This window comes from Silurus meridionalis, chromosome 15 (genome assembly GCF_014805685.1).
Source record: "Silurus meridionalis isolate SWU-2019-XX chromosome 15, ASM1480568v1, whole genome shotgun sequence".
Classification (NCBI taxonomy): Eukaryota; Metazoa; Chordata; class Actinopteri; order Siluriformes; family Siluridae; genus Silurus; species Silurus meridionalis.
This window is the reverse complement of record NC_060898.1, coordinates 23,156,337-23,179,848: the sequence shown is the minus strand read 5'-3', so window position 1 is coordinate 23,179,848 and position 23,512 is coordinate 23,156,337. Positions and strand designations below refer to the sequence as shown.

Sequence of the window (23,512 nt, the reverse complement as noted above, 5' to 3'; positions counted from 1 at the left end):
ACAGGAGCTCTATAGCAGGAGATCTTACAGAGTATAACATGTAATGAAACGCTTATTACGATTGTCCAACATGTAAACATGAAAAATAGAAATACAATATAAAAATGTAAATAGAATAAAGTAATGTAAAAAGTATTAGTATATTAAAAGTATAGAGTATTAGTATTATATAAAGTATTTTATATATATATATATATATATATATATATATATATATATATATATATATATATATATATATATATAAACACATACAAATAATTACAAATGTCTGTTTATATCTTGATACTTCAAGGACACATTATGATAAAGATTAAATGTCCCCACAAAGTGTGTGTGTATGTACTCAATGGATAGAAATACCTAACAATACCAACCTTATGGGGACATTCTGGCAGGTCTTTAAGGACACATTTCTCATCTTGATGAAAATGAAATTTCGCCACAACGAGAGGAATATCGGTTTTCTGACCTTGTTTATGGTGTGTGTGTGTGTGTGTGTGTGTGTGTGTGTGTGTGTGTGTGTGTGTGTGTGTGTATATAACTTAATACATGATAATGTAACCAAAGGATAGAAATTCCTATTAACCTCATGGGAACATTATGCAGTTTCATTAACATTTGTTTTCAATAGTGTAAAAAGTATAAAGAGAAGACGGTAAAACAAATACTTCAAGGACACTTGTGCACATTTTGATAAAGATTAAATGTCCCCACAAAGAAAAAAATGTTTTTTGACCTTGTTGGGATGTGTGTGTGTGTGTGTGTGTGTGTGTGTGTGTGTGTGCTCAAGTAAGTGAGTGCGGTTTCCTTATGGGGACATTTAGCAGATTTTTTAAACCTGGATGGGAGATGAAATGTCCCCATAAGGAAAGAAATATCTGATGGTGGTGACCTTGTGGGGACATTTAATTACGGAAAACTCTTTTAAAAATAACCTTTTATTTATTTATAAATAAAACAAATGAAAAAGAAAGTAAAGGAGACCATGGACTGGTTAGGGAGGTCAAGGCGAAGTTGGAGGAGGGTTAGGAGGTGTGTGTGTGTATGTATGTGTGTGTGTATGTGTATGTGTGTGTGTGTGTGTGTGTGTGTGTGTTCTCGGCAGCCCGCCTCTGGCCGGCTGATGCTTTCGTCTCGTCCTTGTCCATTGGTTTGGGAAAGAAAACGGGGATAAAAGAGGACAGGAGGAGGACAGGAGGAGGACAGGGGGGAAGCGAGGAACCGCGAGAGAACATCCATGGGTGGCTGTGTGGGAAGTCATCATGACTCTTCGGGCAGCTTAAACGAGAACTCGGACGGAACCGGAGGTAGGAAATGAAAGTTGCACGCAGCCGGCCATGTTTTCGATCATTATTATACCCCTCTCTCTTTTTTTCCATCCCTCCATCTCTCCATTCCTCCATCTGTCTCCACACCGACCCAAGCGTGCATGTGATCTTCTCTTCCTCAGTCCACTCCATGTCCTCCATGCTGTCTCTGGAGCCCATGTCCACTTTTATAAACGCGTGCATCAACGCATCACACATCTGCACTCTTTTCTTCTTTTCTTTCTCTCCCTCCATCTCCAATACATTCCATCCCTGTACCATGCTAAGCTTTTTTTTTTGCTAGCATCTTTTGCTAGCAGAAATGTGGGTCAGTGTGGGTTTATTTTTCCACCCTGAGTATCTCCATGATTAGATGAGTGTGTGTGTGTGTGTGTGTGTGTGAAAGTCACCAGAAGACTTTTTAGGGAACTTATGACGCCGCAGTAGGAAGATACATAAAAGCTAACGGTTTTTCTTCTCTTTTTTTCCTCCTTCCGGTTCCGTGCAGCGTTTCCGCTTGTAAAATGATGTTTTTTGTGTTTATTAACAGTGTAAATAAAAACACACACACACACACAGACGTCCTGTGCTGTTTCCTGTTGCAGAAGGATGACTTCCGGTACAGATGTTGCTTTTAACGTTAGATACAGTAGAACACGTGGTTCTTTTTAAGGGGGCGTGGCTAACGAGACAAAGAAAAGGTGTGATTGATGTTTCTGATCATTAATTTTGATCCAGGAAGCTTTTGCATTCTGACCCACAATCTGCTTCTCCCCCAGACCCCTATTCATCCCCAACACCCACCTGAAGGTTTCTGCCGTGGTTCAGCTACGAACCCATACGGCGTAAATTTTCACAGTGGACGTTGTCTCTGAGCAGCTTTACAGACATAAAGCAGTTATAAAGTCGGAATATATCATTTTATTTTCTATAAGTTTGTTACTGATAAATGAGCCAGTGGTGACTGTGGCAAAGGAAACACTCCCTGAGATTTCATGAGAAAAAAAACCTTGTGAGGAACGAGACTCAATGTCCATTCATTTCAGTTCCATCATTGCTGAGGTGTTTAGTGATGGACGCTTAAATGCAGAAATCGTGCAGACTGAAGGTCCTGAGCACATTGTAGCAAGCTGTTGATATTAATTACAGTCCAAATTCATCCTCAAAGTTTTTGAGTCGCTCAGTAACTTCATAGAAGTTCCAGTTCTAGAGCACTCCAGTTCCAGAGGTAGGACGTCGAGATGAAGCGTGCAGATCTGAACAGAAGGAAGAGACAAGGGACTCTGGTCTCTGGTCCTCAGAAGGTGAGGAGGTTCCTGGGGTGCAGTCAGCGTTCACATTCATCCTAAAGGTGCTCAATAGGGTTTAGAGCTCTAGGAGGTCCAACCCATGGAAAGCAGATCTTCATAGAGCTGGATTTCTGGAACAGGTTTGGTTCTCTACACGCCCAACAAACCAAACAAATCAAAAACAATAGATTGTGTGTGTGTGTGTGTGTGTGTGTGTGTGTGTGTGTGTTTGCAGACGGTTATTGAAATGCGATCCCAATAAACCCGTCATGTGAGCTCCAGATGCAAAATCAAACGCTCAAGGAGAGACCCGGAGGAGAACAGAACTCGTCAGATATGTTCTGGGATGAAGAAGAAAGAAGACGTTCGCTCTGTAAAACTATCAGTAGCAGGATGTACATTTCATCCCTCGGCCTTCACTGGTGTCCTACCAAAACCGATCCACCTCCTAATCCCAGTATTATAGAGAAGTGCAGTAGAACAGAGCGCTGCATCTCATACAGTGAGAGTGAACGTCATCACTAAAGCAAGAAAGACGATTGAACACATCTCCTTTCACTGGAGCCACAACTGCACCTCCTGCATACATCATCTCCAGCAGAAGCCTCATCACATCACCCCAGGGTTTTCCTGCGTTTGATCTTCTGTGCATTAAGGTTTTCCTTGGGATTTGTGCAAAATTTGATCTTCCACCAAATCCAACCCATGGATCTTCACAGAGCTAGATTTGTGCACACGGGTTCGGGTCTCCAAGTTCAAGTGAAGAACAAAGAAGCTCCCTGGTGGAAATCGATCCAACACCAAATCACATCCAGGAGGAATGTATCGGAATGTTGTTTGAATAACATCATATGGTTTTATTTTTTAATGCCGTATCATACACTTCAGCGCTGTATCGATTTCCTTCGAAGAGAACAGAGAAAGAGACGTGACACTGAGACACGTGTGTGAGCTGAAATACGAAACGTCTTGCATTATGCAGCGGCGTCATCAGTCTCCCGCCTCATCGATTTGTCACGGACTCGCCGCCGAAAGAAACCTTTTAGTACGAGGGACGAATTTCCCAGTGAATTCCCCAAGTTTGTGCTGAACGTGTTATTAATAACGTGTTTTGGCAGCTACCCTTATCCCAAGCGACAACAGCTGAGCAATTAAGGGTAAGAGGGGCCTTGCTCAAGGGCCCAGAAGTGGCATCTTGGTGGTGCTGGGATTTAAACCCATGACCTTCTGATCAGAAGTCCAACATGTTATCCACTGAGCTCCCACCTTCTTCTAAACCATAATCACGGCATGAATGTTTCATGTCTGCCCGAGCGTCATGACGATTCCTTTATAAATACTTGATCACCTCATTTTTTCACGTGGACGCTCCGTGCGCTGTAAACACAATAACGAATCGCGATAACCGATTGGATTACGTGCATACGGTACGTAGCACACGTGCAGCACGGTAAGTACATTCCATGATGGAATGTAATGTAGAAATAGCGTTTAACATCAGGTCTGCTCTTCACGTCAGGATGGACTTCAGAACGTCCGTAGCAGCAGCACCGCTGATTTATTCCAGCATTTGTGATAAAGAGACTGAGCGGAATGGCGAGAACATCTACAGTGCATCGGAAGGTCACAATTCCAAATCCCAGCACCACCAAGCTGCCACTACTGGGCCCCTGAGAAAGGCCCCTAGCCCTTAACTTCTCTGCTTTCCCTTTTTGGGCAAGTGGAAGCTCAGTGGTTAAGACGTTTGCTTTCTGATTGAAAGGTTGTGAGTTTAAATATCAGCAACACCAATCTGCCACTGCTGGGCCCCTGAAAAAAGGCCCTTAACCATCAACTGCTCAGTTTTATGAAATTATCAAATGTACAAATTTTGCTTGCGTGCTTTGTGGCAGGACACGTGATCCTGGACCGCCGCTTGAGATGATTTTGTGCTCAGCGTGATATTTTCTTCCTTCTCTTCCTCCTCTTTTCTTCAGCGTAAGACAAGGCACGAGTTGTGCAACTCGACCTGCCGCTTATCATGTGATCCGAACTGAAGCGCTCACGTAAATGAGTCATCTGTTGCCGTTATTCTTTCCACTGGTTTCTTACCTCTGGGACACGTGACGCAGCTGGGTAGGATCTGAAAGATGCAGATGGCACGAAAACAACCTCCTTAACGCTTCATTGCAACTTTATAAAAAAACGGGGATTTTAGAAGGTATATACAGTACACTATAAGGCCATAAGTTTCTGGACTCCTGAGTATCCTAAAAAATTATGAGATGACAGTTTGAAGACAAACCACCTACGGCCTAAAGTCTGGTGTCCCAATACTTCTGACCGAAAAATTTTTTGTGATCACCAGTCCAGCAGAGGTCGCTGTCTGTAATTTACTCATCATTTCACGTTTTACTTCCTGGTTTTGCAACAATGCGCAGTATAGAAGCTCAGCGGTGTAACGGTTTGTCACGGTTTGGTAGCTACTTCTGTTTTTATGTCATGGTTCGGTTCAAGAAACGGAAAAAAAACATTTCTTGTCGTTTTTTTTACGCAGTTTATTATTATTAACATTTGTGAAATTTTTTTTTTAATTATATATATAATTTTTAAATAAAAACCTGCTGGGATTTAATAAAAAAAAAAAAAAAAAAAAAATATATATATATATATAATGGAATAAATCATTAATTTAAAACACTTTATCTTTATATTCATTAAATTGAATAATTGATTAAATTAAATTGACTAAATAAAATTAAAGAAATGGAAAAATAAAAGTTAACATTTGTTAGACCAGATGTGGGTAATACAGATGTGTATATAAGTGTGTGTGTGTGTGTGTGTTTTTTTTCATTTAGTATTTAATCTTCTAAAGATATTTTATGTTTAGCTGTTCTACTTATTTCAGCAAACAAAAATGTCTTCATTCCTTCATTCGTTCACTCCCTTGATTTGTGGAATTGATGACAGGAAAGTGGAAGCGATTTTGCGCACAGCCGCAGTATAAATCTTGTTTCTGGTACGGAAGTGTGACGGACGCTAAACAAACGCTGCTGTATATTTCCATCCTGCGACGAGCCTGACTGTGTCTCAGACATCGTTGGAGAATAAAGCTGTTTTTTTCTCTTTTTTCCTCGTCTACACGTTCGTCCCTGTGCGTGTGAACTACGTATAACATCCACTCTGGGGTTTATTTTGTGGATGCTTTGAACCAATAGTTCCCAGATGTCCTGCTGCACTTCGAATACGTCATTTTCTCATAACGCTGTTTTCATAGCGGAGTCGCTCGGATCGCTTCGGAACGCTCTTTGGGGATCGAACTGCAAATGAAATTCGCACTAATCCTGAACAAACTCGTGGAACTCTGTGGCGTGCTGTTTCCAATCTCGGGCAAGAGGGGAAAAAGAGAGGCTTTTTATAGGCCTGTTTAGATGCTCGTTAAAATCGATGATTGTTTGCACGTGTCCGTATCAGAGCCGCGAGTGCCGTGTGATCGGGGGTGGGGTTCGGATGAGCGAGTGAGGAGGAAGTCTGTAGGTTCTGTGTTGGTGTACGTTACGCCGGAAGTCGACCCGATCGCGGATTTTACCGATAGCTTCGATCGTACTGGCCAATAACCGCTAAATCAACCATTAGTTTTTAAAATGTGTACTTAATTAAAACATAACACTCCACGTAAAATAGTACTGAACTTTATAAAAATAAAAGAAAAAAATACTGTAATGTGAAAAAAAATAATACAGTGGAACCTCGGGTTACGAACGCCCCGGCATACGTATAATTCAGGTTACGAATCGTGGTTCATCAAAATTTTTGCCCCTGGTTACGAACAATATATCGGGATACGAACGCCGCTCACCAAAAAACCGCAGGCAAGTTGGTTGTTTTTGCTCTATCCACGCAGCTCGTCACATCAGTTAGCGTCCTGTGTCCCTAGCGAGAGCATCGTGTTACTTATCCGCTTGAACTTTTCCCGGGCGGCAGCGTAACAACTCGTTAGTTGATGCTCGTGGAATGATGAGATGGACAACATTAGCCGATGCATAACCACTTTACTTGTTTTTATGAAGATAGACTAGCAGGGGTACAGTCTTTTCCGAAGTACAATACCCATAATGAATTTCACTCTGGACTTCAATACCAACTGATAGTAGCCTTAAAGAAACAGCTCTCATTTTCCCTCTAATGCAACAATTGTCTCAGCGTTCGTGTTAATAACACTGTCTTTAATATTCTATAATATAATATATAATAATATATAATAATATAATATAATAAGATTCTCCTTCAAACAATAACTCTCCTCCTCCCCTTCTCTGAACGTCATCTCCTGCAGCGAGTCTTCTCAAAGGGAAAGTACCCGGTAAAGATCTTTTCCTCTTTTGTATGTTTTTATGTGGTATGATTTTAATATAACATGTTAAAAGTAAATAATATTAGTGAATATTGGCTTTATTTTTATTTAAGTAATATTTTTGGTTGTCCAGAACGAATTACCGAAGTTTCTGTTCATTATTATGGGGAAATTTGTATCGGGATACGAACTTTTCAGGTTACGAATAAAGTACCGGAACGAATTAAATTCGTAACCCGAGGTTCCACTGTATGGATATATACATTAATAAATGTAATTAAATTATTAATACATTATAAAAAAAATTATATAATATTTATCATGTGTGGAAAACAAACAGCACGTGGCATCAGTGATTCGCCTCTAGAGGCCGCTCTCATAACGACAACGGACCGGAAGCCGGAAAAACTATCGATATGGATTTGTGCTGGTAGTCAATAGTTACAGTAATCAACTATCAGTTGCGATTCATCGGTTTCCAGATTTGATATGAAGGTCTCGTTGGAGAATCACAACTTCTTCTGAAGTACTCAACGCTTATACATTTGATAAAACGCTATATAATAAAACACCAGTCAGACGTTAGACTGAATGTATGTATGTATTTCGATAGTTTTCACGTTTGTCATCAGGAGTTAGAGCTTTTCTGCCTCAGGCCCAATATCCAACAACATGACATCACCCGGCTTCTGTACGAATGTGATTCAAATAAATGTAAGAAATGTGTGTGTGTGTGTGTGTGTGTGTGTGTGTGTGTGTGTGTGTGTGTGTGTGTGTTCCCCTGAGAACTGAGCTGAGATCTCCCAGGATTGGCTCCTGGGTCCAAACTTAAAACGATGTTCACGTGGTTCAGTTCACAGCAACAGGCCGAGCTGAAACCCGGCATGTGTTCTGTAACACGTCTGTAAACTGAATCAGGTGCATTTTCATCTTCATCACCATCATCTTCATTACTATCATCATCCCTATCATTATTGTTTTCTTCATCATTATCATTATCACCATCATATACATCAACATTATTATTAACATCACCGTCATCATCCTGACATGGTGGTTTAATAAACCCAGGCACCAGGGGGCGCACTGACCACACAGTCAACACAGATACACCTGCATGACATCATCATCGATTAAGAGCCGCATTAGGGAATGCATTTCTTGGAAAAAGACAGGAAATTAGTTTATTAGAAGGACGTTTTGGAGACGAGGTGAGGGAGATGGTTTGGACATGTGCAGAGGAGGGTGTCGTAGGAGAATGCTGAGGATGGAGCTGCCTGACAGGGGGAAATGAGGAAGGTCAAGGAGAAGGTTTATGGATGTGGTGAGGAAAGACATGCAGGTAGTTCATTTAAAAGAGGCAGATGAAGAGGACAAGGGGGCTATGGAGACGGATGATCCGCTGTGGCGCCCCCTAAAGGGAGCAGCCGAAAAAGGAAGAAGAGCCAAGACCTAGTCTGTTTTCTGCGATCGACCTTATGTGGTGATTAATTTCCATAACGCTGAGACTCTGGGAGGAGTCCCGACCACAACACAGGTTTATATTAGAACGCTCTTGTGGTGGTTTCTATAGAAGAATCTCCTGTTTCATGAGACCTTCATTACATTTCAAATATAAACTCATGAAACGTGGCTTTCAACCCGTTACCTTTCTGGACTGATTTCATAGAAGTAATAAAAACACGTTCATTGCGTAAAAAAAAAAAAATCAGGGCACTTCAGCATCTATAACTTATGATCTTTTTGAGGAACATCAGCTCTGAATGATGGACAGTAAATCTCAAAGTGTCTTCTTTCCAAAGAAACCTGAATTGTGGTAAACTGTTACCATTAAAATGTAGGTCATTTTCAGCTGCGAGTCCCGAAAGTGAGGGTGCGTGTGAGCAGGTTCACTCGTCTGTTTTTTCAGCCTTTGCTTCATTATTTTTGTAACCTTTGGTATTATTGCTCACATCTCGGACTCGGACTGTGGTCGTTTTTTTTGGGTCGTGGGGAAATGAAGCTTCTCACTTGGTGTAACTAACTCTTAGAAAAGAGTTAGTAAGGTAATGATTTTGAGCTCCATTTTGTTTGGTCTCTTCCGCCCCATACGGTATAGTCCTTTAACTCCGCCCCCATACGGTATTGTCTTTTAGCCCCGCCCCCTTACGGTATAATCCTTTGACTCTGCCCCCCACTAGTTAGTGTGACGTACACCATGGTAAAGGAAAGTCATGTCGCTTAAATGCTCTGAAATCGTACAAGGTTCTTAAGGAAAGTGAAGGATAATTAAGCACAAGGTTCTTAAGGAAAGTGAAGGATAATTAAGCACAAGGTTCTTAAGGAAAGTAAAGGATAATTACTTTTTGATGTTCAGTTTAGCTCCCTCTGCTGGAGAAGGTTAGCTGATGTCCGAAAAATAGAACGTTTTTAAAATATCTAGTTTCTTTTGGAATTATATCGATTTTATACACCGTTTGCCCAAAGTATTGGAACATCTGCCTTTTCCACTCGTATGTGATTCTTCTCCAAACTTTCCCTTAAACTTGGAGGCACACAGTTGCGTCTATGGATGCGCTAGTATTAAATTTTTCCTTCACTTGAACTAGCTTTGGCAAAGCGCCATCTGGTGGCTGCTGTTAATGCCACACTTCTAATTATATTGAACTTCCTTTGATTTTTTTTTTATTATTATTCCTTTGATCTGGTTTCTCCTGACATCGATTTGAGCCATGTCTAGTATGTACACTATGTGACAAAAAATTATTGGGACATTTTCCAGCCATTTGTGCTTCTTCTCCAAAACAAATTATGGAGACACACAATTGTATACAAAGTCTTTGGATGCAGCATGAAATTTTTTCCCTTCACTTTAACTAGGAGACCCAAACCTGTTTCAGCATCACAATGCTCCTGTGCACCAAGCCAGCTCCATGTGCTCTCCAAGGGTTGGAGTGGAAGATCTTCTGCTATAGAGCTCCAAATCTATTAAAAACCTTTGGAATGAGTGTGAACGCTGACTGCACCCCAGGAACCTCCTCACGTTCTCACCTACATCACTACCTGACTTTACTAACACACATGTGGCAGACTGAATCTTTACACAATCTCCATAAAATCTAGTGGAACATCTTCCCAGAAGGTTATTAGAAGAACAAATGTGAGTAAATGTGGAATGGGATGTTGAAGCACATACCAATCGTATGGTGTCCACAAGCTTCTGGGCATGTAGTGTCTTCACTTAGCGCTAGTGCTTGATTTATTTATTTCATTACGATCTCTTAAATGTCACATCTTCTTCTGGATTTTGGTGTGTAAGCTAACAGCAGGCAGATGTTAGCCCTAATAAATGTCCGTCTCTCCCTGAGGGGCCTCTGAAGTAGACGTTTGAAGAATAGTTTGTCTCTGTGAGAAGCAGCCAGCAAGTTCATCTCTGAGATTTCACTCTTCTGTGCTCCAGCCAGAAGGCTCTGGATTTTCTAAAGCACCATGGTTTTTCTCCACCATCTTCTCCTCTGTAACATGCGAGGGAATTTCAGATGTTTCAGCAGGTTTCGGTCGGATTGGGTGCATATACAGTGGGGTGAAAAAATCCTGATTTCTTATTTTTTTGCATGTTTGTCACACTTTAATGTTTCTGATCAAAATCCAAAACTACATGGCCCTGTGTGAAAAAGTGTTTGCCCCCTTAACCTAATACCTGCTTGGACCACCCTTAGCAGCAACAACTGCAATCAAGCGTTTGCGATAACTTGCACTGAGTCTGTTTCAGCGCTGTGGAGGAATTCTGCTCCACTCATCTATCTAATCGTTGTAATTTAGCCACGTAGGAGGGTTTTCCAGCATGAACTGCCTTTTTAAGGTCATGCCACAGCATCTCAATAGGATTGAGGTCAGGATTTTGACTAGGCCACTTTAAAGCCTTCATTCTGTTTTTCTTTAGCCATTCAGAGGTGGACATGCTGGTGATGATCTGAAACATTAAAGTGTGACAAACATGTGAAAAAATAAGAAACCAGGAAGGGGGCAAACACTTTTTCACACCACTGTGTATATATATATTGGTTATTGAGTTATAGCTCATGCTGGTGAACTCCTGGTGCTGTTTTTTTGTTCTAGGTCTCATTTCCAGTTCATCAGTTTCATCTTGTGTCCCGAGCCGTTAATCAAAATGACTGTATTCTCCATTTAACGGTACACAAAATTTACGGTACCTCGTTTTTTAAGTCACGGTTCGGTTCAAGTTTTGGTACGATTACGGGGAAGACATTTGTGAACATCAACAGTTTACATTTTATAAAAGAATTTTAAATAAAATATCTGCTTGGTCTAAATAAAAAATAAAATGTATAAAAGTAAAATAGAATAAATTAAATTTATATATTATTCTGAGTAATTCATTAAATATGCACAAATTAAATAAATGGACGACGTTAATTAAATTAGTTAGTGTGTGTGTGTGTGTGTGTGTGTGTGTGTGTGTGTGTGTGTTTTACATAACATTTTCTAAAGATTTACTTATTTCACAAACGTTAACTAATGTCTGCATTTAAGAAACACACAAGATTATTTCTTTCTTTATTTATTTATTCCTTTATTCATTTACTCATAAACAAATTTGTTTCTTCTATCCATCATTCATTCTTTCCAGGAACTGGACCTGGATGTTACTATGGTTACAGGTGTTTCGAAGCAGCACATTTATTTAGATTCTACTAGAACATATGGCCAAAAGTATGTGGACACCTGACCTTAAGATCTCTATGTGCTTCTTTTTGAACGTCCCGTTCCACATTTAGTCTCCATATATACTTATAATACACTTATACTTCCCTCCACGTTTCTGGGAAGATGTTCCACTAGATTTTGTGGAGATTCATTCGAACGCTTGGTAAAGTCAGGTAGTGATGTAGGTGAGAAGATGCCTGGGGGTGCAGTCAGCGTTCATCCCAAAGGTGTTGAAGCAGGAGATCTTACAGTCCAACAAAATGTAAAGCAGATCTTCATGGCTTTGTGAGATCAGAGCTCTAAAGCAGCCAGATCTTTCTCACATCGTAATGTAATCTCTCCTGTTCTTTATTCTGTAGTGGCTCTGGGGCGAAACCAGCCCCTGAAGAGAGAGAAGCCCAAATGGAAGAGTGATTACCCGATGACGGACGGCCAGCTGCGCAGCAAACGTGATGAGTTCTGGGACACAGCTCCTGCCTTCGAGGGTCGCAAAGAGATCTGGGACGCGCTCAAGGCCGCCGTGCAGGCGTTTGAGAGCAACGACCACGAGCTAGCTCAGGCCATCATCGACGGGGCGAGCATTACTCTTCCACATGGTAATCACATGACCACTTCCACGTCAAATATACTCCTTAACTGTACAACATCAAATCATCATCATCATCATCATCTTCATACATTCAATTCAAGTATTTATTAGAATTTTTCTCAATTATTATTTGGGATTATTTGTATCTTTTTTGTAGACTTTTCAATTTTTTTATTTTGATTTAATATATTGTGTATTTTAATATTCAGTCTTTCGGAATTCGAGAAACACTGCACACGTCCCTTCTGTTTTTATGCATCAAACTTGACAATACAACAGTATGAAGATTCACTTTGACCAAACAAACGACTTTATTTTCAACAAAAATCCTCCCTTGTTCATGCGGGAACAGCTTTACACACTCCCGAACATTCTGCTGAAATGCTTACCAAAGATGTTCTTCACTGGTTGGAGATTTCTGTATTGTGATGCAGTTCATTAGGATTTAGGTGCGGTTACTTCACAGGTCGTTCCATTCTTGTTGTCTGGTGAAGTCGATTCCAATGAGCCGCAGTCCAGACGGAACTGCACGTGATGAAGTGTGGAATAGGAGCAACGTTGGTTCACTTTCACATTCTGGAATCTTTTCCTTTCTCCAAAACAACCCAAAAACATTAAACTTCCACCTCCATGTGTGAGTGTGGGGGTGAGGGAGTCTGATCACATCTTCTCTCCTGTTCTTTATCTTACACAAGTTCTTCTGGTAGAGACAAAAATGTCCCATTTAGATTCACAGAACTTTTAAAAAATTTATTAGAATTTATTTTGAATTAATAGAATTTTTTTATTTATTGTCCAATTCGTATGTATTTTTGGATTTTACTGAATTTGTTGCATAAAAACAAAAGGAACATGCTTGTGTTTCAAACACCACACATGTTTGTGTATGTATTTGTATATGCTAAACATAAAATAATTATTTTATTAACACAGATTATTATTAACATTTGTGATCATCAGCAATTTACATTTTTTTAACCAATTTTAAATAGAATGCACACTTAGTTAAATAATATTTTATATTTTATAAAAAATAAAATAAATGTAATTAATGCACCACACTTCATTATATTAATGAAATTAAGTAATCAGTTAAATTGTCAACAATTTAATTTATTAAATTAAATTAATGTACATTAAAAAAAAAATAGTTTACATTTGTTAGACCCCATTTGGTTAATACAGATGTGTGTGTGTGTGTGTGTGTGTGTGTGTGTGTGTAAAAAATGTCTTCATTTATCCACTCTCTCAATCTGTGGAATTGTCTGGATTTTCTCGTTTTAAGAGAGTTGCATGTGCAAAACAAATCGTATTTCCAGTCAGAAGTGAGTAGCTACGGTGACACTGCGCTAACTCTCGTTTCTTTTTATACCCCTGGCACTGTTGTGTATGTGTAAGTGTAATAATAGTAATATAAAATTTCTCTCAAAGTGCGAGGCGGAGACTAAACCTACATATACAGAGGATTCCTGAGTTACGTTGTTTTTCGACTTTTCGGAAACGTATTTGATTTTTATTGGTTCATTAATAAATTACAGACCCCATAATGATCACAATTCTTTAAGAATCATTGGCATGCATTTCCTTTTTCCTTTGTAGGTTGGGGACTAGCGATCTCTCTATATATCATATAATCTCTCTATATATTATTTAATAAACTTTAAAACAGTAATCCGAAACTACAAAATCACAGGCGATATATTGAGCTACTTTTATAACAAAACTAAAATGTGAAAGTTATTCATCACAGCCACAATGTGGCTTCTGAGATGTCTCGTTTGGCGTTATTGTGAAGTCGTTCTGATGTTAGCTGACGATTAGCTTTGTCCTTATTTCACTTTCTCGTCGCATGTGGTGGCGGTTATGGCTGGTTATGGCTAGTTGTTGGGGTTTGACCCTGCAGGGGGGATGCACACGCACCAATCACTAATTTAGATCTGAGGTCAGACAGGTCTTTTGCTTTCAAGTTTTAGCAGATGTCCTGGTTTGTGGCTCATTGTAAACTTTCTCTGCATGTCACGCTCACGTCCCCTGCGATGGAGCAGAGCGAATCATCAGTCATACTGAACACTGGTTCTCTCCAAAAAAAAATCCCTCAGCGAGCTGAAGGACAGGATCTCACCCGGGTGGTCATCTCTCGCGTTGGAAGAGTCTTTTTATAGCCATGAACAGTGTCAGAGAAAAACTCAATCCTCCTGGTCATACTTTCAGCTGTATTCCCAGCCAGTATGAGTATGAAATCATCAGAGTGTGGACTTTTTCCACACCATGGCACACCACCAGAGCTGAAGGGAATTTTAGGCTTTGGATGGGCTTTTTTGCCTAAATTTCATACGCCTATTAGCGACATTATCGTCATTATTACTGTAAGGAATGATAAAGTGGTACCTCAGGATCCGACTCGTGTTTAAAAAACGTGTTCAATACTAATCATATCAATACTGCGTGAACTGATCGAGCTTCCTCTGCATATATCAAATCGAGCCAACAGGAAACCAAAGATTTTTTTTTTTTTAAATCAACCATTTGTGAAGCAATTTCAAATGAATTTTTTATATTTTTATTTATAAAAATATAAAATGGTTTAATCTGTGTCCCCTGTGTAGATCGCTCCAGAGTTCATAGGGTGGTGCGTCAGTAATAACGGTTCGTGGGAAACATGATGCTTTGTGTTTTGTTCAATGGACTAAACGAAGCATTGAGGCAAATTAATGAGTTACTCAAGGAATTGTTATATATATAATGAGAGATTGATAAAAGATAGATAGATAGATAGATAGATAGATAGATAGATAGATAGATAGATAGATAGATAGATAGATAGATAGATAGATAGATAGATTCAAGAAGAAGACTTGTACTCACTTTTAAATAAGGAGACGCAGGAATCCTGTGTACGAACAATTACCTACGGAAAAGTCATGTTCAGAGAGGAGCTCTTCTGGATTTATCTAGATTAAATTAAACTTGCTGTTTGAGATCCGGTTTATGATGACAATCACGACGGTGGCGGAAAGAGAGACGGAGCTCACGTGAGTTCCAGCTTGGATTAATTTTGTATACCAGCAACAGATTTCCCACTGGAGGAAAGAACTAGAATAAGGAATCTGGTTAATAATACTGTAAATGCAAATGTTCTGACCGGTCCAGTTCCACCACCACCACCACATCCTTCTCAAGCCCCTAACCAAATCCGTTTTCCCCGCACTCTTGGGTTTGAGACTTTTTTCCTGTTCCTCGTGTTTTTCATTCTATTGTACATTCCAAGCCATTGTGTTTTGTAAACCATTTTAAACAGGAAGTTAAATCGTTGCGGATGTAAGAACATTTCAGAGAGGCTCTTGAGTACCTCCATGTGATGTATTTGCAGTTTTCCAGACAGCTCATGTGCAGGGCTTCTCATGTTTCTGATTGTTCAGAGCCATCTGGTCATTTTTATTCTGCTCGCAGTGCCGGGACGTGGAGGCGAGCCAGGGGGATGGGTTTCTGCGCTTGGAACACATTCCATCAGTTTGCTGTATTGAGTCTGAGAGTCCGATCTCGTGTTTTTGTCGGGAATGTCTCAGGGGGGAGGTGCTGGTGTGCGGAGAAGAGCTTCAGACCAGAAATCTAAAGGTGGTGTTATAGGAGAGAGATGTTGCAATGGAAAGTCTAGGAGGAAGGAGGAAAAATCCAAGGTTGTTTGGCATCTGCAGATAATAATTTGATGTCTCAAAATCCTTCAGACGTACCTGATCCTCATGATCTGATCAGGATTATTGATCTTATCGTATTGATCATATAGCATGCGAAATTAAGTCAGTTTTTTCATAATCGTTTGAAAAGATTCAAGATAACTGTCCTGTTATTGTGATGTACCAAATTTTCCGACTTAATCAAATTCGACTAAACCAAATTGGTCCAAATGAACCATTTATACTAAACTGAATTTGACACGTGCAAAAAAAGAGCGTTTCAGGACGAGGTCGTCCAGGCGCGGGTTAAAGGGTTTTAATGGTGTTATGGGAGGTCAGAAATACCTCAGTCTGAAAATCTTGGCTTTGCATCTTCGTGCAGAAGCAACGCCGGGCCTCAGACATCATTTACATCATATAAACTTTAATAAGCGTCAGCTCGTTTGAGTTCTCCAAACGTGCGGCAGCCATCATACGTCTACGTGTCTTTAGGAGTGAGAACATTCCAGCTTTAAAGCCACTAAGTGTTGCTCTGTGGAAGACATTGGACTTCTGATGGGAGGGTTGTAAGACCAAGCAAGGCCCTTCACTCTCACCTTCTCAGTTGTATGAACGTCGTAAAGCTGTAAATGTTTGTGTACTGTTTTTGGCTTGTCAGCTTTAAACGGTTAACGTGTCAGTGTGTGTCAGTGTGGTCTTCAGTCTAACGTTCATTCTGGTCATTCTGATCACCTCGTACCTCAATCACGAGCCGGGATTCTCACTTCAGACTGAGGTTATGCGGTTTGTAAAAAAAGGGGATTTTCAAAGACTTGATTGGAAAATGAAAGGAGAAGCTGAGTGAAAGGTCACTACAGTGTGAGCTTTGAATCATTCACTGACCTTTCAGTGTCCTTTCAGTGAAAGTATACAGAATGAATATATAACCATATAAATATATTGATATATTTGGGCTGTCAAAATGAACATTAAATAAAAATTAATTGAACATCAACGCAAATTCATTTTAACGGCACCAACCGCATTTCTGTTTTATTGTAGTGTGTTTGCACTTATAAGGAATTGTTTTGGTGACAGAAGTTTCCAGTTGCACATTTTTTTAAAGTGCAATTTAGATTAAATAAAAAGCAAAATAAAAGAAAACAAAATTGCACATTTGTATAAAGAAAATAAATAAAGAGCATTATTGCACATCTGTTTTATCTTAATGCACAACGGGGAGAGCAATTAAGTGTTTATGAGGTGGAGTGTTTAGATCTTTAAAAAAATATAGATATAATTTTAGAGGCGAAATTAAAACCTTCAACACAACACACATTTATTCACTATAATAATCACTATAATATTAAGTCTTCACGCTCTATTTGGTTTCACTAATAATAAACATACATTTGCATAAAGCATCAGTATTTGTTTATTAGAGTATTAAACACTTGAAAAGTATTAATTTAAGGTACATTTAGAAAATATAGAAATGTGCGATTAAGTTGCGATTAATCACAAGTTACCTCATACCCTGGTTTCCACTACTCTTTCCCATAACTTCATGGTTTGACTGATCAACTTTATTCCCCTGTAGTTACTGCAGGTCTGCACATCTCCCTTATTCTTAAAGATCAGTACCAGCACACTCCTTCTCCATTCCTCAGGCATCTTCTCACCTTCCAAAATCTTGTTAAACAATCTGGTTAAAAACTCCACTGCATCTCTCCTAAACATCTCCACGCTTCTACCGGTATGTCATCTGGTCCAACCGACTTTCCACTCTTTATACAGAAAAAAGCATTGTGGTTCGTTCCCAAACTGTTACCACAAAGTTGGAGGTACACAGTTGTATCAGACGTCTTTGGTTGCTGTAGCATGAAAACTTCATTTGAACTTGGAAACCCAAACCTGTTCCAGCATGACAATGCTCCTGTGCACAAATCCAGCTCCATGAAGATCTGCTTTACATGGGTTTGAGTGGAAGATCTCCTGCTATGGCGCTTTAACCCTATTGGGACGAATGTGAATGCTGACTGCACCCCAGGAACCTCCTCACTTTCTGAAATACATCAGTACCTGACTTTACTAACACCCTGTAGCTAAATAAAGACAAATCTCCACAAAATCTAGTGGTACATCTACCCCGAAGATTGGAGCTTATTATAACAGCAAATGGAGACTCGATATGGAATGGAACATTCAAAAGAAACAATCTCCGAAAGTTCTGCAGAACCACACGTAAAATTTTTAGCATTGTGTAATGGATTTCCAGGGAGGCAAAGGAATTTTCCCCAACATGACCAGTTTCTTTCTTTATTCCCTGCTGCTGCACTTGAACTTCAGCGTAACTTCCTGTCAGAAACCTTCATCGGATTGTGATCTCTGTTTAACTGTATACAGTATTGTTCTAAATAATAGCAGTACAATGTGACTAACCAGAATAATCCAGGTTTTTAGTATATTTTTTATTGCTACGTGGCAAACAAGTTACCAGTTGGTGCAGTAGATTCTTAGAAAACAAACAAGACCCAGCATTCATGATATGGACGATCTTAAGGCTGTGCAATTGGGCAATTAGTTGAAAGGGGTGTGTTAAAAAAATAGCAGTGTATGCCGTTGACTGTACAAACTCAAAACTATTTTTGTTTCTAGGATTCAACAAATCCTGTGAATCACTAAAATAATATTTAGTTGTATGACCACAGTTTTTTAAAACTGCTTCACATCTGTGTGGCATGGAGTCAACCAACTTGTGGCACGTCTCAGCTGTTATTCCACTCCATGATTCTTTAATAACATTCCACAATTCATTTACATTTCTTGGTTTTGCTTCAGAAACAGCATTTTTGATATCACCCCACAAGTTCTCAATTGGATTAAGGTCTGGGGATTGGGCTGGCCACTCCATAACATTAATTTTGTTGGTTTGGAACCAAGACTTTGCTCGTTTACTAGTGTGTTTGGGGTCATTGTCTTGTTGAAACAACCATTTCAAGGGCATGTCCTCTTCAGCATAAGGCAACATGACCTCTTCAAGTATTTTGACATATGCAGACTGATCCATGATCCCTGGTATGCGATAAATAGGCCCAACACCATAGTAGGAGAAACATGCCCATATCATGATGCTTGCACCACCATGCTTCACTGTCCTCACTGTGTACTGTGGCTTGAATTCAGAGTTTGGGGGTCGTCTCACAAACTGTCTGTGGCCCTTGGACCCAAAAAGAACAATTTTACTCTCATCAGTCCACAAAATGTTCCTCCATTTCTCTTTAGGCCAGTTGATGTGTTCTTTGGCAAATTGTAACCTCTTCTGCACATGCCTTTTTTAACAGAGGGACTTTATGGGGATTCTTGAAAATAGATTAGCTTCACACAGACGTCTTCTAACTGTCACAGTACTTACAGGTAACTCCAGACTGTATTTGATCATCCTGGAGCTGATCATTGGCTGAGCCTTTGCCATTCTGGTTATTCTTCGATCCATTTTGATGGTTGTCTTCTGTTTTCTTCCACGTCTCTCTGGTTTTGCTCTCCATTTTAAGGCACTGGAGATCATTTTAGCTGAACAGCCTATAATTTTTTTTGCACCTCTTTATAGGTTTTCCCCTCTCCAATCAACTTTTTAATCAAAGTACGCTGTTCTTCTGAACAATGTCTTGAACGACCCATTTTCCTCAGGCTTTCAAATGCATGTTCAACAAGTGCTGGCTTCATCCTTAAATAGGGGCCACCTGATTCACACCTGTTTTTTCACTAAATTGATGACCTCAGTGATTGAATGCCACACTGCTATTTTTTTGAACACACCCCTTTCAACTAATTGCCCAATTGCACAGCCTTAAGAGCGTGCATATCATGAATGCTGGGTCTTGTTTGTTTTCTGAGAATCTACTGCACCTACTGGTAACTTGTTTGCCACGTAGCAATACAAAATATACTAAAAACCTGGATTATTCTGGTTAGTCACATTGTACTGCTATTATTTTGAACAATACTGTAAACTCAAATGAATAAAAAATCATTAGGAAAAAAACATAAAAGAGTTTGTATTTAGAATAGTTAAGTAAAAAGGTATTGGGTCATTTTATAGGAAGTCTTTGGATGCAGGAGCATGACATTTTTTCTTCCCTTAAACTAGGAGACCCAACCCCAGAGACCCAACCCCAGAGCTCCAACCCCAGAGCTCCAACCCCAGAGCTTCAACCCCAGATCTCCAACCCAAGAGCTCCAACCACAGATCTCCAACCCCAGATCTCCAACCCCAGATCTCCAACCCCAGAGCTCCAACCCCAGAGCTCCTACCCAAGAGCTACAAACCCAGAGCTCTAACCCCAGATCTCCTACCCAAGAGCTCCTACCCAAGAGCTCCAAACCCAGAGCTCTAACCCCAGAGCTCTAACCCCAGAGCTCCAACCCAAGAGCTCCAACCCCAGAGTTCTAACCCCAGATCTCCAACCCCAGAGTTCTAACCCCAGAGCTCCTACCCAAGAGGTTAAACCCAAGAGCTCCAAACTCAGATCTCCAACCCCAGAGTTCCAACCCCAGAGCTTCAACCCTATTGAATACTTTTGGCATGAATATGAACACTGACTGCAACCCCAGACCTCCTCACCTTCTCACCTACATGACTACCTGATTTGACTAACACAACATCTTTCCAGCACCGTGGAGCTCATTATAGCAGCAAATGGGGACTAGCTGTGGAATGGGACGTTCCGAAAGAAGCACAAGCTAATCTCATGGTCAGGTGTCCACAAAAAAAACCATATATTGTCTATTAAGATTATTTGTCCAAAAAAAAAGTTGTATTCATATTTACTTTATTTGCATTAAAACCTTGTTGTGACGGCTGTCGATCTCAAATCGAAGACGCATTGAGTTACACTGAAATGCAGTTACTAGAAACGTTAGAAAATTCTGTTTTATATATGTGTGTGTGTGTGTGTGTGTGTGTGTGTTTCTTCAGGTGCTCTAACCGAGTGCTATGATGAGCTGGGAAACCGCTACCAGCTCCCAGTCTACTGCCTCTCTCCTCCCGTCAACATGATCGAAGAAAAGAGTGAGACGGACGCTCCTGAGGCCCCTGAGGCTCCGCCCACCGAAGGACACGAGTGCCAGCTTCGTCTGCGTCTTTCGACGGGTCGCGACCTTCGTCTGGCCGTGCGCTCCGGAGACAGCGTGCTGTTCATGAAGCGGCGTCTGCAGGCGCAGGAAGGCCTCGAGGCGTCCAGCCAGCGCTGGTTCTTCTCGGGACGTCCTCTCAGCGACCGCATGAAGCTGCACGAGCTGAACATCTCCAAAGACTACGTCGTACAGGTGATCGTCAGCCAGCCGCCGCCAGTCGAGAACTGATGCGAAGATCCTCCAGCGATTTCTTTCCTCCGAGACACGGACGATCGCCTGGTGACGTGCAGAACGTCGGAGATCTTACCTGGGATGGAATCCTGGAGCGCGCTGCTCCAAAAGACAGACGTGAGCAGATTCATGAAGTGCTTTCTTTTCTTCTTCTTCTTTTATTTCATTTATATGTCTGCAAAGCAGGCCTGAACATACGGACGTCTACGAGACTTTCCTACAGCCACGGCTCGGCTTTTAACAAATCTCTCTCTAAAAAAAAAAAAAAACAAGAAATCTCCGGAATGAGACGTATGGGGAATATAAGAGTATATATATAAAAGAAGGAATCTGCTTTTTATGTCTTTCACCAGGTTCAGATTCTTTGATGTCAGGTGTCCGTCTAGTGTGTTTCTAGACGTCTAGACGACTCTCTTGCACTGTAAAACAATCTAAAGTGAATGTTTTTTTTCTGCAGAAGGGAAAATTCTTTTGTGTGATAACTCGAGCTGTTCCGGAGACAATTTGAGGCTTGTGTGTTTGGACACATTGGAGGCTTCACGTAACATTCCTTATTGCTGTATGGAGACGAGATGAAGGTTCCTCCAGGTTTCCCTCCGTTTCTCTCATTGCTCTCATCGTGCAAGAGCAGGTTTTAAAAGGAGCGTCATCATGACCACACTCAGGGGTCGTGGAGGGAACCGAGGGTCAGAAGATCACTGAAGACAGAATAAAGTGATGCTGATGAGGAGAACGTAGCAGAGACGTCATTTCCTCCTGCTACATGTTTGTAAACGCCCTCTGTCATGTCGGAAAAAAAACATTGGTTTATTTTATTGATACAGAATGCATTTTTAATTAAAACACAATCGTTTCTAATCAAATTTCTCCTCGTTTTGTACTTTCTCACGTCTTCTTCCGTCTCTGAAGTTTCTGCTGGAGATCTAAAACCCAATAACTAAACCCAGATATTAATGCATGGAAACTTTTGGTTTGCTGTGAACGAGTGTGTAAATGAGTAGATAATTGAGCGTATGAGTCTACAGATGTGTAAATATATTAAGGAGTGTTTAATGAATAGATGAAAGAGTGTGTGAAGGAGTGACGTGTTCCTGAAATACTTCCCTGATTTCACTGCATTGAAACCTTGCGTTGGTCAGAACATCAGCATCCACTAAGCAGAAGTGAGACGGTTTATTTTTCAATACGTTTGTGGTATATGTGTGAGTACTGTCATTTCCGGACCCATTGAATTTGACAAAGATTTTTATTTTGAACGCCGCACCTGTCTATAAGCCGCACCTGTCTATAAGCCGCAGTGAACAGTACACTGAAACTAATGAACTTTACACAGGCTTTAATGAAAGACAGTGTCTGTTACACGGCTTGTATCTAAACAGTAGCCTACCAAGAAAGTCATTGTTCACTGTCTTCCTCCTTCCTTTCACAACTATTTCTCTCAAGAGTTTTTCTTTTGGCATCGTCGTGCGTTTAAAAATCACCATCGGTGAAGCTTTTCTCCCGATGCCGTGCAGCTCAGAACACAGGTGAAGTGTGTTTTCATGCCCGGTTGTTTTCAGCGTGACGAATGATTCTCATTTCCTGTAGACAGTCCGAGTGAGCGGCAGGTCAAACGTCAGAGGAACATCATCCATATTTATGATGTGGTGCGGCCCGATTCAGTGGGAGCGCATCTGATTTAATATAAAGAGTTTCATTGGTTCACCTGAAACCGCTACGCAATTTCATTAGTCTAATGTTATGGGGCTCAGTTTTTTGGATTGAAGTTTGTGAAACCGGGAAAAACTCCGGAAAAAATCCATAAATTAGCCGCTTCGCTGTTTAAGTCGCGGGGTTCAAAACGTGGGAAAAAAGTAGCGGCTTTAAGGAGGTGTTTGGAAGTGTATAGATTTGTGAGGAGGTGTGTGGATGTGTGAGGAGGTGTGCAGATGTGTAAGGAGGTGTGTAGATGTGTGAGGAGGTGTGTAGATGTGTGAGGAGGTGTGTAGATGTGTGTACAGAAAACACACAATCGTACATACATCTATACATTCATACATTTGTTGTACATTTACACCCTCCATTATCTACTCATCCCACACACATTTACACACTCATTCACTCTCTACTCCACTCGTTTTTCTACTCATCCACACACTTCGTCACACTTCTTCTACTTATCACACAGTCATTCACACACAGTGGAATGTTTTTTTGGCTTTGCGCAGGTAGTAGAAACCTGGAGAACCCAGAGGAAGCCCATGAGAGCAAGTGAAACTTCA

General features: G+C 40.5%; 1 protein-coding gene across 1 annotated transcript; it reads left to right on the top strand.

The window, feature by feature from the left end:
* The first annotated feature begins 914 nt into the window (after positions 1-914).
* Positions 915-22,114, top strand: ubtd2 (ubiquitin domain containing 2). Its single transcript, XM_046868522.1, has 3 exons — positions 915-1,310; positions 12,002-12,238; positions 20,863-22,114. Exons 1-3 carry the CDS (start codon positions 1,241-1,243, stop codon positions 21,246-21,248), a joined length of 693 nt encoding a protein of 230 aa, XP_046724478.1. The 5' UTR covers positions 915-1,240; the 3' UTR covers positions 21,249-22,114.
* Positions 22,115-23,512: the final 1,398 nt, after the last annotated feature.